We start from the raw sequence: 14,358 nt of genomic DNA on the forward strand, positions 1-14,358 counted from the left end.
TACAATTCAAAACAGGAAAGTCAGAGCAACACCGCATAGGTGGCCCTGGCCCATAGACAGTGGCCCTGAGGAGAAGACAGCAAGAGAAGCTGGAGGAGGAACTGATGAAGATGTAAGCACTCTCTGTTGCACATGAATAGAATCAACACGGAGTATATCAGAGGAACTGGAATATTGTGTTTTTTTAAGCCTATAAAATCATGAACTAGTCCACTTATTAACCTATATATTAAACAAAAAGTATGTACTCAAGTGAATGTGTCATTATAATCTAAAATATAATCTAATCTAAAAATGTTTGCATACAGACAATTTGATGGATAAATGTGCTTAATACAAACAGAAATAACACTATTGTCAAGAACATGTGTTGATGTGACTGCAATGGGGATCACATTAACATTACAGCAATGTCATTTTCTTTACACTAGTTGTCTTTGAATGCCAAGGTCAAGAGAGTGAAGCGATGTAGTTTGACTGCTGTGTGTTAAGACACAGCAAAGACTTCCTGTTTGAAACCACCAAGACAGAAGGGGAAAAGTCAAGCCCACCATGCAAGTATGTACAAGTATTGCCGTCATAGCTGCAGCACAATTAAAAAAAAGATTCTGACTGTGTTACAAAAAACACATTTAGACATTTTAGACAATAATGGGCTTCAACTTTATTTGAATCTTATTTTAGAAGAAGATTGACTGCAGGACAAAATCTATAAGTACAGGATTATTTTTAAACACGTCAAAACTTTAAGTGTTTTGCATCATAGTCTAAAAACATGGCTGTACGTATGGTAACGTATGAATGGTATGATATATTACTTGGTATTTCTTTACATGATGTGTATATATTTATGTAATGTTTTATTCCAAGAAGAAAGAAAGAAAAGAAATATCATTTCAAATGTAAAAACAGACAGCAAACAGGTCGAGCAGTAACTGATGTTGTGGTTTTGTTTTTACTGCACAGTGTCACATGTGTGGGGGTGTGTAAGCTAACACCTTAACACCTAGGGTGTCTAAACTAAAGTGCCACAATAAATTAACAGCTGCGCATTCTGGATTATTTACAGTCTTTTTCAACTTTAAGGAATTTTTTTTTTAAAATAAGAAACATTCAACAGCTGCAAGTGCTTGTTGGAAAAGTCACCACCAATCTCTTTGGTTTTAGTGACATTTAGCTCCAGTCAGTTGTTGCACCAATCAAAAACCTGGGGAAATAAAGCCCTGGGAGATACAGCCTGTGGCAGATACTGACAGCAGATACAGCAGGACCATGTGTAAAAGGGGTGGTTTTGTACGATAGCTTGGCTGCTTTCATGTCATGCTTAACTTCTCTATTGACTTCCTTCTTCTCAGAATCAGAGCATGTGAAAAAGGAACTCTTCTTTCTGCTGAGGATTTCCTTGAGCTCCTTTTTATCCTTGTGTGACCCTGCCATGGCCTATCACCTAATGCATATGGCCCCAGACCCTGCTGCAAGACAGACTCATGTCTCTGTTTCATGTTTGGACGATCTGGGCCCATAGACAAAGTCCCAGCCATTGGTCGCACACAAATGTGCTCCAAACAGAGGCCTAGGCCCCCTGGTCACTAAGTGGGATATGCTGTTCCTAATTGATAATGTATTTGAGATCTGTGCTTTATCTGGCCCTCCACCTTGTACCCCTTTCCCATTGGAGGCCTTATGAGGGGCAAATTAAGACAAAACAGATTCTGGGATGTTGAGGATACTTAAGCTCCTCCACCATAATTCGTTGGTAGTTGGAGGACAAGACAATCAAGTGTGTGTTGGTCATTTCCTCCTTTATTGTACCAAGGATCCTGAACATCCTGAACAATGTAGAATGTACACAATAAATCAAATATCTATAAATCAACCACAGAAGAGCCTTTTTCTATTTTGTGAGTTTTCTGAAACTACAAGATATCTAAAATTGCTGAAAATGGTCATTTTTCTATTCTACTGCTTTACACTGAAGTAAACACATTCAGTCCAGGTATGTTCTCTGTTCATCTTCTTCTTCCACAAAACAGAACCATCTGCATCTGGACGATCCTGTAAATGACAACAATGAACTTACTGCCTTTCGAATATTTCATGAACGACTTTATTCTGACAATAAAAAAATACCTGTGGTTTGAATAGAGGTGAGTCTTACATGTGATTCTGAAAAATAAAATGGAATGTTAGAAATGTAAAATTACCCTCTAAAATAAGCCCAGAAGTGTAATTAATCACACCTTTATAATTGCAGCTGTGACTGTTCATCACGCACACCGAGAAAGCCAGATACTCTACCAGAAAGGTGCTGAATGATGATGCACCACACAGGAAGTAAACTGAGAACTGAGAGTATTTATCATCTGTAGATGAACACAGCAGCAGACAGAGGTCAAGGTTTCAGTTCCATGGTGAAGAAGAACAGGCAGTAGAGCTTGAACAAGTACAGTTAGCGGTTTACTCCAACCACCAGTTCTTTTGAATAAGTTTTTCTCAAGTACCCAGGCTCTGAAACCAATGAGTTGAGGTGGAATGGCCTTTTATTTTAAGTTTAAGCCAATTAAAGAATTGTTTTTGAGGTTCATAATCTAAATCCAAGTTATCATCGTCAAATTCCTAGTTTGGCTACAATATTTCCACACAAAGCTTTTGTTCAGGTATTTGCAACTCAGAAATAAAACTTATCATAAATTGCACCTTTTCGCTGAGGAGTCACCTCTCTACAGTCACTGTGAACATGTCACACTGCTTTGAAACATGTAATGTAAAGAACAAAGACTTTTGTGCTAGTAGCCAGATTTGCCAAAAACCAGACCTTGTAAAACTAGACAAATCAAATAATCAATTCAAATTCCTGAATCCAAGTTATAACAGTCGAAACTCAGAATACCGGAGTCATGAACATAGAAGGTAATTCACCCACAAAGACCTGTTTGGTAGTGATGGGACGATGATACCTCAAGGAGTGTATTGACACACTACACAAACTGTCGGCACTCTATTGATACTGTGTTGGTCACCCGATAGTGACCCCTGCAGTAGTTATAAAATGATTGCAGGTAAAGGAATTCCTTGTTTGCTAAACTGAGTTGGTCTGTAAAATATAGCAAATTTGAGTTACAATTTTTTACTTATGTACACACATTTGTTAACTGTTAAATCATATGAAATAAAAGACAAAAAAGTTATGAATTTTTATTGAGGAACAAAAGTTTTTGGAGTGTCTTTGCTCCAAGGCGATTTCTCCTCTTAAACACCAGCTCCCCAGCCTTAGAAAATACTCTTTCACACGGTGCAGATGACGATGGTGAGCAGAGAGTTTTAAGTGCAAGTTGATGCAGATGTGGATATGTTTTCTGGTGCTCTCACGAGTATCTGCCAATTCTTCATTGCCATGCCGAGCTCTATAATGCCTCAGCATTGATGAAGTGCTCTTATTGATGTAAGACACCTACAATAAAATAAAAAGTGAATTTATCTGAAAACAATTCAAACCTCTTACCAGAACAGAGTAAAAACTAAGGTGGCGCATTGCATTCACTTGTTAAAAAAATAGACACCCTATCTCATGATTTCGAGATCAGGATCTCGTTATTATGAGATAAAATGAATAAAGCAACTGTAAGTGTTCGAAAGCCCACACTGTTTATATTATTATATACTGTTAGATGATGACACCCTTGGGAATCGCAGATGGCGGCACAGCCAAGTTCTTGTCGATCGCTTCTGGACCAGATTCATCAGTCACTACCTGCCTAGTCTACAGGAGAGACAGAAGTGGCAGAGAGATGGCAAACATCTTGAACCAAATCAAGTGGTGCTTATTGTGGATCCCCAACTCCCGCGGGCTTTATGGCCTGTCGGGAAGGTGACTGCCACTTACCCTGGAGCTGATGGACGCATCCGAACTGCTGCCATTCAGGTCAAAGATCGGACATACATTCGACCAGTAGCTCGTCTGATCCAGCTCCCTAAGCTCGAAGACAGAGCTACAGATCCACCTGCCTGAGTGGCCTTTCTACCTTGGATACGACTGTCTGTGCAGACAGTCGGGGGCGGCTGTGTTCGAAAGCCCACACTGTTTATATTATTATATACTGTTAGAGTGTATCTAAGTAGTATGTTTTATTCATTGTTATTTAGTTTTCCTTGAAGTTTCATATTTCCGATGCTCTCGAATGCAACACAGATGTCCGACGCTCTTGGACGCACCACTGCCGTCTGTGCATGCGGTCCTTTAATTAGTTAATTATTCACCCCCGATGCAACTGTAGAGAGCGCGTGTCCATTCAGATGCAGCTACGCTGAGATAATTTCACCTTTTTTGCCTATTTTTCTTCATTTGCCTGTGCTCCTGTGGTTTATTGCTGTGTGTGAATGCCATAAGGTAAGGAGTTGGCAGTGCATAGTTGTACTTATTTAGTTGTGTATAAGCTAACTTTATGTTATGTTAATGTGTGTTCAAGCTAATAATAATATCTAAATGTCTTGTGTTAGGTGATTTGTTGTGGGATAAATGAGAATTGAACTGTACTGCTTCATTTGCGGTGTTGCTCATTTGATTGTGTTTGTGTATTTGATGTGTGCTTGCTGTGCTGATGGATGTTCGTTGTGTTGTTGTTTCAGACCACAGCAGAATAAATCATAATCCATAACCTGGACATCTGTATTCGTGTTCTTTAATTTGGACACCAACATCCCACATCTTGCCGCTCTAAACCAGCTAAATTCCTGGAGACCCCAACCTCTCCTTTTCATGGTCCTTCGAGCCGGATTAAAGTATCAATCAAGGTATGGAACCTGCAGATGTCCCGTCTGAGCCCGCACCCCAACGTGCTTTGGAGAGAGAGAGACGTCCCCCAGCCTACTTGACTGACTATGTGGTTGCAACACTCCCTTCAGAGGGACAAACCCATACCACACAACAAGCTCTCTCCTCCCAGCGATCACGTAGTGGGAGAACATGCTCATCTCAGAAGAGCTGCGACTCCAGATCAACACGGTCATCTCGCTCGTCCTCGAGCAGATTCCCCTCTAACGTTCTCTCAGAACTGGAAACAGCACAGCTGGAAGAGCGAGTGAAACAGATGGAGCTTGAGGAGTTACAACAGCGTCTAGAAGAGGACAACCAAATAGAACATGAACGTCTGCGACTTCAATCTCAAGCCAGAGAGGCCCAGCAGCTGCAGGAGGAAGCCATCAGAATGCAGGAAACGTTAACAAGACAGCTTGAGAGCCGACGACAGCTAAAGAAGAGAGCGAACCAGCTGGAAATAGCGAAGATGGTTACTTCTCTCCTGAAAGAGAAAGCACAGGACCCTGGTGGTGCCAGATCCTCACCCTGTCCATCAGATCATAGTGAGGCAAGGCAACCTGTACCTCAACCTGCAGCGCCCCATGCGACTCCACCTCCAGCTCCAGTGACTCTACCTTCAGCCAGCCAACACGCGGTTCTGCCTCCAGCTGCTCAGACTTCACTTCAAGCACCACATGTAGCTCCGCCCTCTACGCCATATCCATCTCTTCCTCCATTACCACATCCTGCCCTTCCTCCAGTATCCCTGCCTTGTAGTTCAGCGCCAGTGAACTACTACTCTGCTCCAATTTCATATCCAGTTCACCCAGCGCAGTATCTCCCCTCCAGTGCAGCCTTCACCTGCCCGGTTAAAGCAGAGTCGTGCTCCACTACAGCGCTGCCTCAACTACAGACGGCTGATGTGTTCCCACTCAGTGCCACATCCTATGGCATCCCCAAACCTATGATCCCCTTCTTCGAGAGTGGTAAAGAAAGTGACTTTGCGCTACTGAGGATGGCACTTGACAACCTGCTGAATAGTCATCTGCATTTGAGTGAGCAGTACAAGTATCAAGTGCTTCTGGGACACCTGAAGCTACCTAGTGCGCTTCAGTTAGCCAAAGCCTATATGCATGACCCAAGGCCGTACACAGCGGCTATGCAGGCACTGCAAGATAAGTACGGTCAACCTCGTCAGCTCGTCCAAAGTGAACTCGGTGCAATCCTTAATGCGCCAGCCCTCAAGTTCGGAGACTCCGAGGCATTTGATGCGTTTGCTTTGTCCATTCAAACGCTAGTAGGCATGCTTAGGACCCTAGAGGGACAGAATGGCTATGAGTTAAGATGTGGATCCCATGTCGACTGGCTATTGGGCAAGATGCCGCCAAGCTACCGCGACGGGTTTGTGGAATACTGTCTGAACCAAGGTATCCTTCGGACAGGTACGGACCAGACCTATACTCTGCCTGATCTGAGCGTCTGGCTTCAGATGAAATCCCAAGCCAAACGCATAGCTGGTAGAGCTGCTTCTCTCTATAACTTTGAAGCACCCAAGCCACCAAAGAAGGACCAACGTCCCTTCAACAAATCGAAGGAGAAATCCACAGCATTCCTCCTCACTGCCAGTGATAATCAAGATCTCAAAGGACGTCCAGCACCCATGAAGTTCTCATCCAAACCAAAACCATACTGCCCTCACTGCGACAATAAGGAGCACTTTCTGAATGCTTGCGCAGAATTCAAGAAACTGAACACAGAGCAGATTGTGAGGTGGATAAGGGACGGACAGCGGTGTTGGAAGTGCGGACGATCTCACAAGCCTGAGGTTTGTACCCTCAAGCGACCTTGCAATACCTGCAAAGAGCAACATCTGACAGTATTACACAACGCAATCCAGCAGACCCAGAAGAGTGTGCTTATGGTGACCGCTCCAACTACAAAGGTGTACTTGGATAGACCAAACAGATCCCCCAAGGTGATGCTGAAGGTTGTGAAAGTCTTACTTCATGCTGGGGACAGAGTGTTGGAGACGTATGCAGTGCTAGACGACGGTTCAGAGCGAAGCATCATATTGCCACAAGCTGTACAACGTCTGAACCTCACCGCGCAGCCTGAAACACTTACCGTCCGAACTGTTCACGAAGAGGTAGTGCAGCTTCAAGGCGCTTCAGTTACCCTTTACGTTTCCTCACTGCTCAAACCTGAAGAGAGGTATCATATACACCATGCATTCACCTCAGAGAATTTAGGTCTCTCAGAGCATTCCTATCCAGTGAGGTCTCTACAACAGAAATATAAGCACCTCCGCAACTTACCTTTGCCTCCTGTAGAACATGCTCAACCTCTGCTGCTCATCGGATCTGATCTGCCTCATCTCCTGACACCCATAGAGCCGGTGCGGACAGGTCCACCAGGAGGGCCCATCGCAGTCCATACCCAGCTTGGCTGGTCACTTCAAGGTCCCACCAATATTGATCAAGTTCCCGCCTCCGAGCAGCAGTGCCTATTCACAGTAACAGACTCACCAACCTGTGAACTCTTTAAGAATGTTGAGCGTCTATGGCAGATCGATACGCTGCCCTACACAAGCAAGAAGCAGGTGACCCGATCGAAGCAAGATCAGCAAGCCTTAGCCTTACTCCAGTCATCCACCATTAGAATCACTGTTGATGGGATACCAAGATATGCTACACCGTTGCTTCGTCGTGCCAACTCCGCCACTCTCCAAGCCCCTATGGAAACTGTGTTGTCTAGTCTTCGTAGCACAGAGAGGAGACTTGCCAAAGACCCACAAAGCGCTGAGGCGTACTGTCAAGAGATCAGGGAGCTAGAGAGGATGGGCTACGTAGCAGTGGTGCCACCTGAGGTAGCTACATCAACCCCAGAATCCTGGTATATACCTCACCATATGGTTCGGCACAACAACAAGGACAGGATCGTCTTCAACTGTTCCTTCCGGCACGAAGGGAAGTCTCTGAACGAACTTCTCCTCCCTGGACCTACCCTAGGCCCATCATTGCTTGGAGTCCTCATTCGGTTTCGGCAGTACCCAGTAGCGGAGAGCGGTGACATCAAAGGCATGTTCCACCAGATACGCCTTCTGCCAGCCGACAAACCAGTTCTGCGTTTCATCTGGCGGGATATGAAGAGGACTGAGGAGCCTAAGATCTACGAATGGCAAGTTCTGCCGTTCGGCACTACGTGCAGCCCCTGCTGTGCCATCTACGCCCTGCAACGGCACGTCCAAAATACAAGTGAGTCCAACAGCAACCTCATTGATATTGTTGAGCAGTCATTCTACGTGGATAACTGTCTCCACAGCACCCACTCAAAGGAGGAAGCTAAGGATGTTGTTGATCGCCTGCGCCATCTACTCCACACCGGAGGCTTCGAAATACGCCAGTGGGCTAGTAATGTTCCTGCCGTTATCGAACATCTTCCATCCAACATCAGATCTGAGAGCAGTGAGCTATGGCTTTCCCAATACAGTACGGACCTGCAGGAACCAACTCTTGGGTTACGTTGGGACTGCATCCATGACACATTGAAGTACAAACATAGACCAGTGGAGAGAACTGAACCTACGTTGAGGAACGTTTACAGGGTACTTGCCTGTCAGTATGACCCACTAGGTTATATTGTACCATTCACCACAAGGGCCAAGATTCTGGTTCAGGATCTTTGGAAGGCACAAACTGGCTGGGATGACCCGATCCAGCCACAGAGCCTCCGTGACAGATGGCTCACTTGGGAGCGTGAGATTCCTGATCTCATCCAGATGGAGATTCCCAGATGTTATGCACCAGTGTCTGCAGACTCATCGACATCTATCAGAGATCTTCACATCTTCTGTGATGCTTCTGAGAGAGCATATTGATCTGTTGCCTATCTACGGACAGAAGATGCTCAGAAGCAAGTGCATGTTTCTTTCGTCCTAGCTCGATCCCGTGTGGCACCAAGGAAGCAACTTTCCATGCCGCGGTTAGAGTTGAGTGCTGCACTCACCGGTGCTCAACTAGCCAGCGTCCTTCAGACTGAGCTCACCTTACCCATCAGGACGATCATTCTCTGGTCAGACTCCACTACTGTTCTCCACTGGATCACGTCCGAATCTTGCCAATATAAGGTTTTTGTGGGCACACGTGTGGCAGAAATACAGAGTCTCACGGACGTGAGTAACTGGAGGTATGTGGATACTGCGAACAATCCTGCAGATGATATCACGCGGGGCAAGACCCTGAAGGAGTTATCTCGACCACACCGCTGGCACCAAGGTCCTGCCTTCTTACGTCAGACAGAGGATCACTGGCCGACCAGCCCATCTTCCTATCCAGAGGCAGATGATAGTGAATTGAAGAAATCCTCCTTCTGTGGACATGTGACTGTTGATTCTTGTCCTCAACTCCCCGAGGTCAGCATGTTCTCCACATGGAAGGAACTCATGCAAGCAACAGTGCGGTTCCTACACGGGGCGGCTGATCCAAACTATGACTCGCTCCACGAAGCAGCTGATTACATCAAAGCTGAGAATCTCCTCCTAAAACAGGCGCAGTTGGAGTCATTCCCGGAAGAGGTCAAGGCGCTCATCACCGACCGACCCTTGCCAACCTCCAGTAGATTGGGCTCCCTATCTCCTGAGTATGATAAGGATACAGGGCTCATCAGAGTTGGGGGGAGGTTACGAAGAGCAGAGCAGCTAGAACTAGACACCATCCACCCAGTCTTGCTAGATCCAAAGCATCCCTTGACCAATCTAATCATCCAGGATTTCGATGAGACCCTCCTGCATCCTGGCCCTGAACGAGTGCTGGCAGAGCTACGTCGTCGGTTTTGGATATTGCGGGGCAGGGAAGCTGTCAAGAGGCAGCAGAGTCGCTGCATGCAGTGCCAGGCATGGCGTGCCAATCCTTCTGTCCCTAAGATGGCTGATTTGCCACCTGCTCGTCTGCGCTTATATAAACCACCCTTTTATTCAACCGGAGTAGATTGCTTCGGGCCCTTCACGGTGAAGATTGGACGCCGAACAGAGAAGCGTTGGGGCATTGTCTTCAAGTGCATGACAACCAGATGTGTGCATCTAGATCTCCTGGAAAGTCTCGACACCGATGCTTTTCTGATGTCTTTACGCCGTTTCGTCGCCAGAAGAGGCAAACCCTTTGAACTCCTGTCCGACAACGGCACAAACTTCGTCGGTGGAGCTCGAGAGCTACGCGAAGCTTTTGAGACCATGGCTCCGCACTTAAAGGAACAGCTGGCAAAACAGAAGATCGAGTTCTGTTTCAATCCCCCCAGTGCTCCCCACTTTGGTGGAGCGTGGGAAAGAGAAGTGCGGTCCGTGAAGACAGCTCTCAAGGTAGTTCTTAAGGAACAGACCGTACCGGAGACGGTGCTCCAGACAATCCTTGTGGAGGTAGAGGGCATCCTGAATGCAAAGCCTCTTGGCTATGTCTCATCTGACCTAGCTGATCCAGACCCTATCACACCTAGCATTCTGCTGATGGGACGCTATGATGCGTCACTTCCTCAGGTCATATATGACTCTAATGACACCCTTGGGAATCGCAGATGGCGGCACAGCCAAGTTCTTGTCGATCGCTTCTGGACCAGATTCATCAGTCACTACCTGCCTAGTCTACAGGAGAGACAGAAGTGGCAGAGAGATGGCAAACATCTTGAACCAAATCAAGTGGGGCTTATTGTGGATCCCCAACTCCCGCGGGCTTTATGGCCTGTCGGGAAGGTGACTGCCACTTACCCTGGAGCTGATGGACGCATCCGAACTGCTGCCATTGAGGTCAAAGATCGGACATACATTCGACCAGTAGCTCATCTGATCCAGCTCCCTAAGCTCGAAGACAGAGCTACAGATCCACCTGCCTGAGTGGCCTTTCTACCTTGGATACGACTGTCTGTGCAGACAGTCGGGGGCGGCTGTGTTCGAAAGCCCACACTGTTTATATTATTATATACTGTTAGAGTGTATCTAAGTAGTATGTTTTATTCATTGTTATTTAGTTTTCCTTGAAGTTTCATATTTCCGATGCTCTCGAATGCAACACAGATGTCCGACGCTCTTGGACGCACCACTGCCGTCTGTGCATGCGGTCCTTTAATTAGTTAATTATTCACCCCCGATGCAACTGTAGAGAGCGCGTGTCCATTCAGATGCAGCTACGCTGAGATAATTTCACCTTTTTTGCCTATTTTTCTTCATTTGCCTGTGCTCCTGTGGTTTATTGCTGTGTGTGAATGCCATAAGGTAAGGAGTTGGCAGTGCATAGTTGTACTTATTTAGTTGTGTATAAGCTAACTTTATGTTATGTTAATGTGTGTTCAAGCTAATAATAATATCTAAATGTCTTGTGTTAGGTGATTTGTTGTGGGATAAATGAGAATTGAACTGTACTGCTTCATTTGCGGTGTTGCTCATTTGATTGTGTTTGTGTATTTGATGTGTGCTTGCTGTGCTGATGGATGTTCGTTGTGTTGTTGTTGCAGACCACAGCAGAATAAATCATAATCCATAACCTGGACATCTGTATTCGTGTTCTTTAATTTGGACACCAACATCCCACATCTTGCCGCTCTAAACCAGCTAAATTCCTGGAGACCCCAACCTCTCCTTTTTAGTAAGGCTCTTTAACTGACTATCATGTATCACAGGTCATTCACTTGATAAAGTGAGTGCAATGCGCCACCGTTAAAAATTGTATATAACAGTAAACAATGCTCAAAGGAGAAAAAGATTTCCCTTGTTTGGAGTCACAAGATCAAAATTATTCCACACTGGGGAAAACTTCTTAGAACGATCCATAATTGCGCAACTGCAAAACTCCATCCAACAAACCCACGACATGTCGATACAGTTTGTTTCCTTATGAACACACTTTGACGCGGCACATCCAAATGATACAATTCCTGTATCGGTCACGTGATTCTTTCTTAAAGCAATACATGCACCGATACGAGGTTTCACTCTTGAGCTCTCGGCACAGTGCTGACGCACCAGTGTCGCTCGTCCCATCACTACTGTTTGGTTCCATCTCCATGTAAAATTTTAAATGGGCTATAAATGTTACATTTCCTCCACATTTTAGAAACTAAAAGCTCCATATAACAGAGAATCAGGGGATATTTAGGCCATATCTGTTTAAACATAAGGTTAATTTTTCTATCAATCGCTATATATTTCGAAACCAACTGAACAGAGCTAACTGGGGTAACCTTTTTATGGACAATAAAATAAATGAGTGGATTCTGGCTTAATTTTTTTAAAAACGGGATATTATGTAAATTATTTCTACAGTATATATAAAATAATCTGCACAAAAATATGTAGCACTTTAACAACTTTTTGAATAAAATGATTTCAAACACACTCACCCTCAAACACCAGCGTGGTTCCATTTCCAACCAGAATGTGTCCACATGCTGCAACAGCACAATAGTAGGTCCCAGTCTGAGAAGTGTTCAGGTTCTTCATGGAGAAGCTGTGGAAACAGGTGTTGGTTTTCCTCTCACACTGCTTATTCCTGCCTGTATGCCTGTACATGAGTCCCAGCTGAGATTGTCCAGAGTTTCTGAACCAGTAAACAGTGTGATCCCCATCACAAGTCCACCCAGTATGTACTGTACAATTCAGCGTCACAGAACCTTCTGCTTGGATAGACTGTGATGCTGGCTGATCTATAGTCAACCCTGAACCCTCTACAATAACATAATTTTCTAGAAAGTCAAATACTGTAAAATACTGATTTACACAGTAATAGGTGGCTGAGTCTGATAACTCCAAATCTGATATTGTCAGATAAGCTCCCTTGTTACCAGGATGTATTTGGAAATGTGGATTTGTTTTGAAGTCATTAACAAATATCCAAAGTTTATTTGATATCCACTACGTACAGATCAGCCTCGGCTTCTCTCCCAGAATTTGTTTAAACAAAGAGATCTTGGTAGAAACATCATCTCTGTTAGTTTCATGAAACACTTGTTTGACCACATTCCTTTAGGCGTTTATAATCGCTTGTGTCATGGGGGGAGGGCTGTTGTGTTTTTACTTCAAATTAATGAAGAAAGCCTTGATATATACATCCTTCTCCATGCTGTGCCTTTTTTTTGTATCTAGAATTCCTGCTTCTGCAGACACTTCTACATCCTGTTCAAAACCACATGTCATTTACCTTTCAAGCTTTTTTCACACTAAATTACGATGTGATTCGTGTGTGACCTTATATCAACAGCATGGTATACCCACAGTGATTACGTTGGTCCTGACGTGATGGTATCATAGAGGTACCTGTTTGCAATAGTATAGTTATGGTTGACTTGATGTGAAATTAACATCACCCCCAACTCAGACTGGTGTCACTACATGAATAAAAAAAGTCTTTAATCTATGAAACATATTTTTACAAAGATCAATCAATAACATCACATTCCCATATGTCAATATTTGAGGTGTGCCTTAAATTGTTTTATGTTGTGCAACATCCTATGCCGTAGTCTAATGATGTGGCTGTATAGATTATACTGATGAGGTAGCCAATGGATACAAGATATTTCTCAGTGTTAGACTTCTGTGGTCTTGCAAGTTAAGCCCTTGGGTTTCTGATTAATTTCTTATAACCTTTGAGTGTTATTCTGACGCACACATTCTAAAACATTTTCGTATTGTTACAAGTTTTAAAATATTTTTCTACAAAATAAAACTACAACAGCAGAACACACATTATATACTGAGCATGGCCGAGTGGCCAGTTTGAATTCATTTTCAGGTAAATATCAAGCCTAACTTTTGCTTGTTTTGAATGTTGTAAACTGGGGGTCTACTCGGAACAGACTAAAACACATGGCCACTGGATCATGTGGTGCAATGGAAGGTACAGACAATGATTGTTCAAGTATGTGGAGAGTATGTGCAAGTATACAAATGTTTGTTGTTTTGTGAGGTTGTGTGCATGGGGGGGATGCAGGTATATGTATGTTAGCGTGTAAATACATTGTGGAAGACATGCATCATCCCAGTTCTTAAGAAGAATCCTCCCAGGGAGCTGAATGTCTTCTGACCAGTGAAACTCACCTCACACCGCAGCACGGGACAAACTCAGCATGATAGTAGTGGACCTGGATTCCTGGTTCTCCGGCTACCGTATCTCACCGACAGGCCACGGTATACCAGGCTGAAAGACACTGTGATTAGCAGTACAGGAGCACCCCAGGGCACAGTGCTGGGCCCTCTACTATTAACCCTGTACACATTAGACAGGCGATACCTGTAAATAAATAGGGGGTGGGGGGGAGAAGCAGAAAAACTACACAAGAATCAGCATAACTAGTCTGCTTGATGAGGAGAGGAAAGGAGAGGAAAGGAGAGGAGAGGAAACCATGACCCAGTGGAGTGACAGAGGCCTGTCAGGTGATCATGTTTCTGGACCCCGGCAGCTTTGGCGTATAACAACATAGCTAAGATGTGACCTAACGATTAGAGGACCCCCTAAGTATGATAATTTGTCTGTCTATGATAGTAACTGGAACTACTGAATTAGTAACAATAAGCTTTTTCA

General features: G+C 44.5%; 2 protein-coding genes across 2 annotated transcripts; both read left to right on the forward strand.

Annotated features, from left to right (window-relative positions):
- Positions 1-3,984: 3,984 nt before the first annotated feature.
- Positions 3,985-8,672, forward strand: LOC115248508 (uncharacterized). The gene is made up of 2 exons (XM_029832284.1): positions 3,985-4,387; positions 4,627-8,672. The coding sequence occupies exon 2, from the start codon at positions 4,794-4,796 to the stop codon at positions 8,670-8,672; it is 3,879 nt and encodes a 1,292-aa protein (XP_029688144.1). The 5' UTR covers positions 3,985-4,387; positions 4,627-4,793.
- Positions 8,673-8,768: 96 nt separating this feature from the next.
- LOC115248518 (uncharacterized) lies at positions 8,769-11,424 on the forward strand. The gene is made up of 2 exons (XM_029832295.1): positions 8,769-11,054; positions 11,294-11,424. The coding sequence occupies exon 1, from the start codon at positions 8,769-8,771 to the stop codon at positions 10,674-10,676; it is 1,908 nt and encodes a 635-aa protein (XP_029688155.1). The 3' UTR covers positions 10,677-11,054; positions 11,294-11,424.
- The last annotated feature ends 2,934 nt before the right edge of the window (positions 11,425-14,358 follow it).

The sequence above is a fragment of the Takifugu rubripes genome, unplaced genomic scaffold, assembly GCF_901000725.2.
Source record: "Takifugu rubripes unplaced genomic scaffold, fTakRub1.2, whole genome shotgun sequence".
Lineage (NCBI taxonomy): Eukaryota > Metazoa > Chordata > Actinopteri > Tetraodontiformes > Tetraodontidae > Takifugu > Takifugu rubripes.

Excerpts from the sequence above, each read along its gene's own strand:
- LOC115248508 (XM_029832284.1), top strand. The coding sequence starts at position 4,794 with ATGGAACCTGCAGATGTCCCGTCTGAGCCCGCACCCCAACGTGCTTTG.
- LOC115248518 (XM_029832295.1), top strand. The coding sequence starts at position 8,769 with ATGCCGCGGTTAGAGTTGAGTGCTGCACTCACCGGTGCTCAACTAGCC.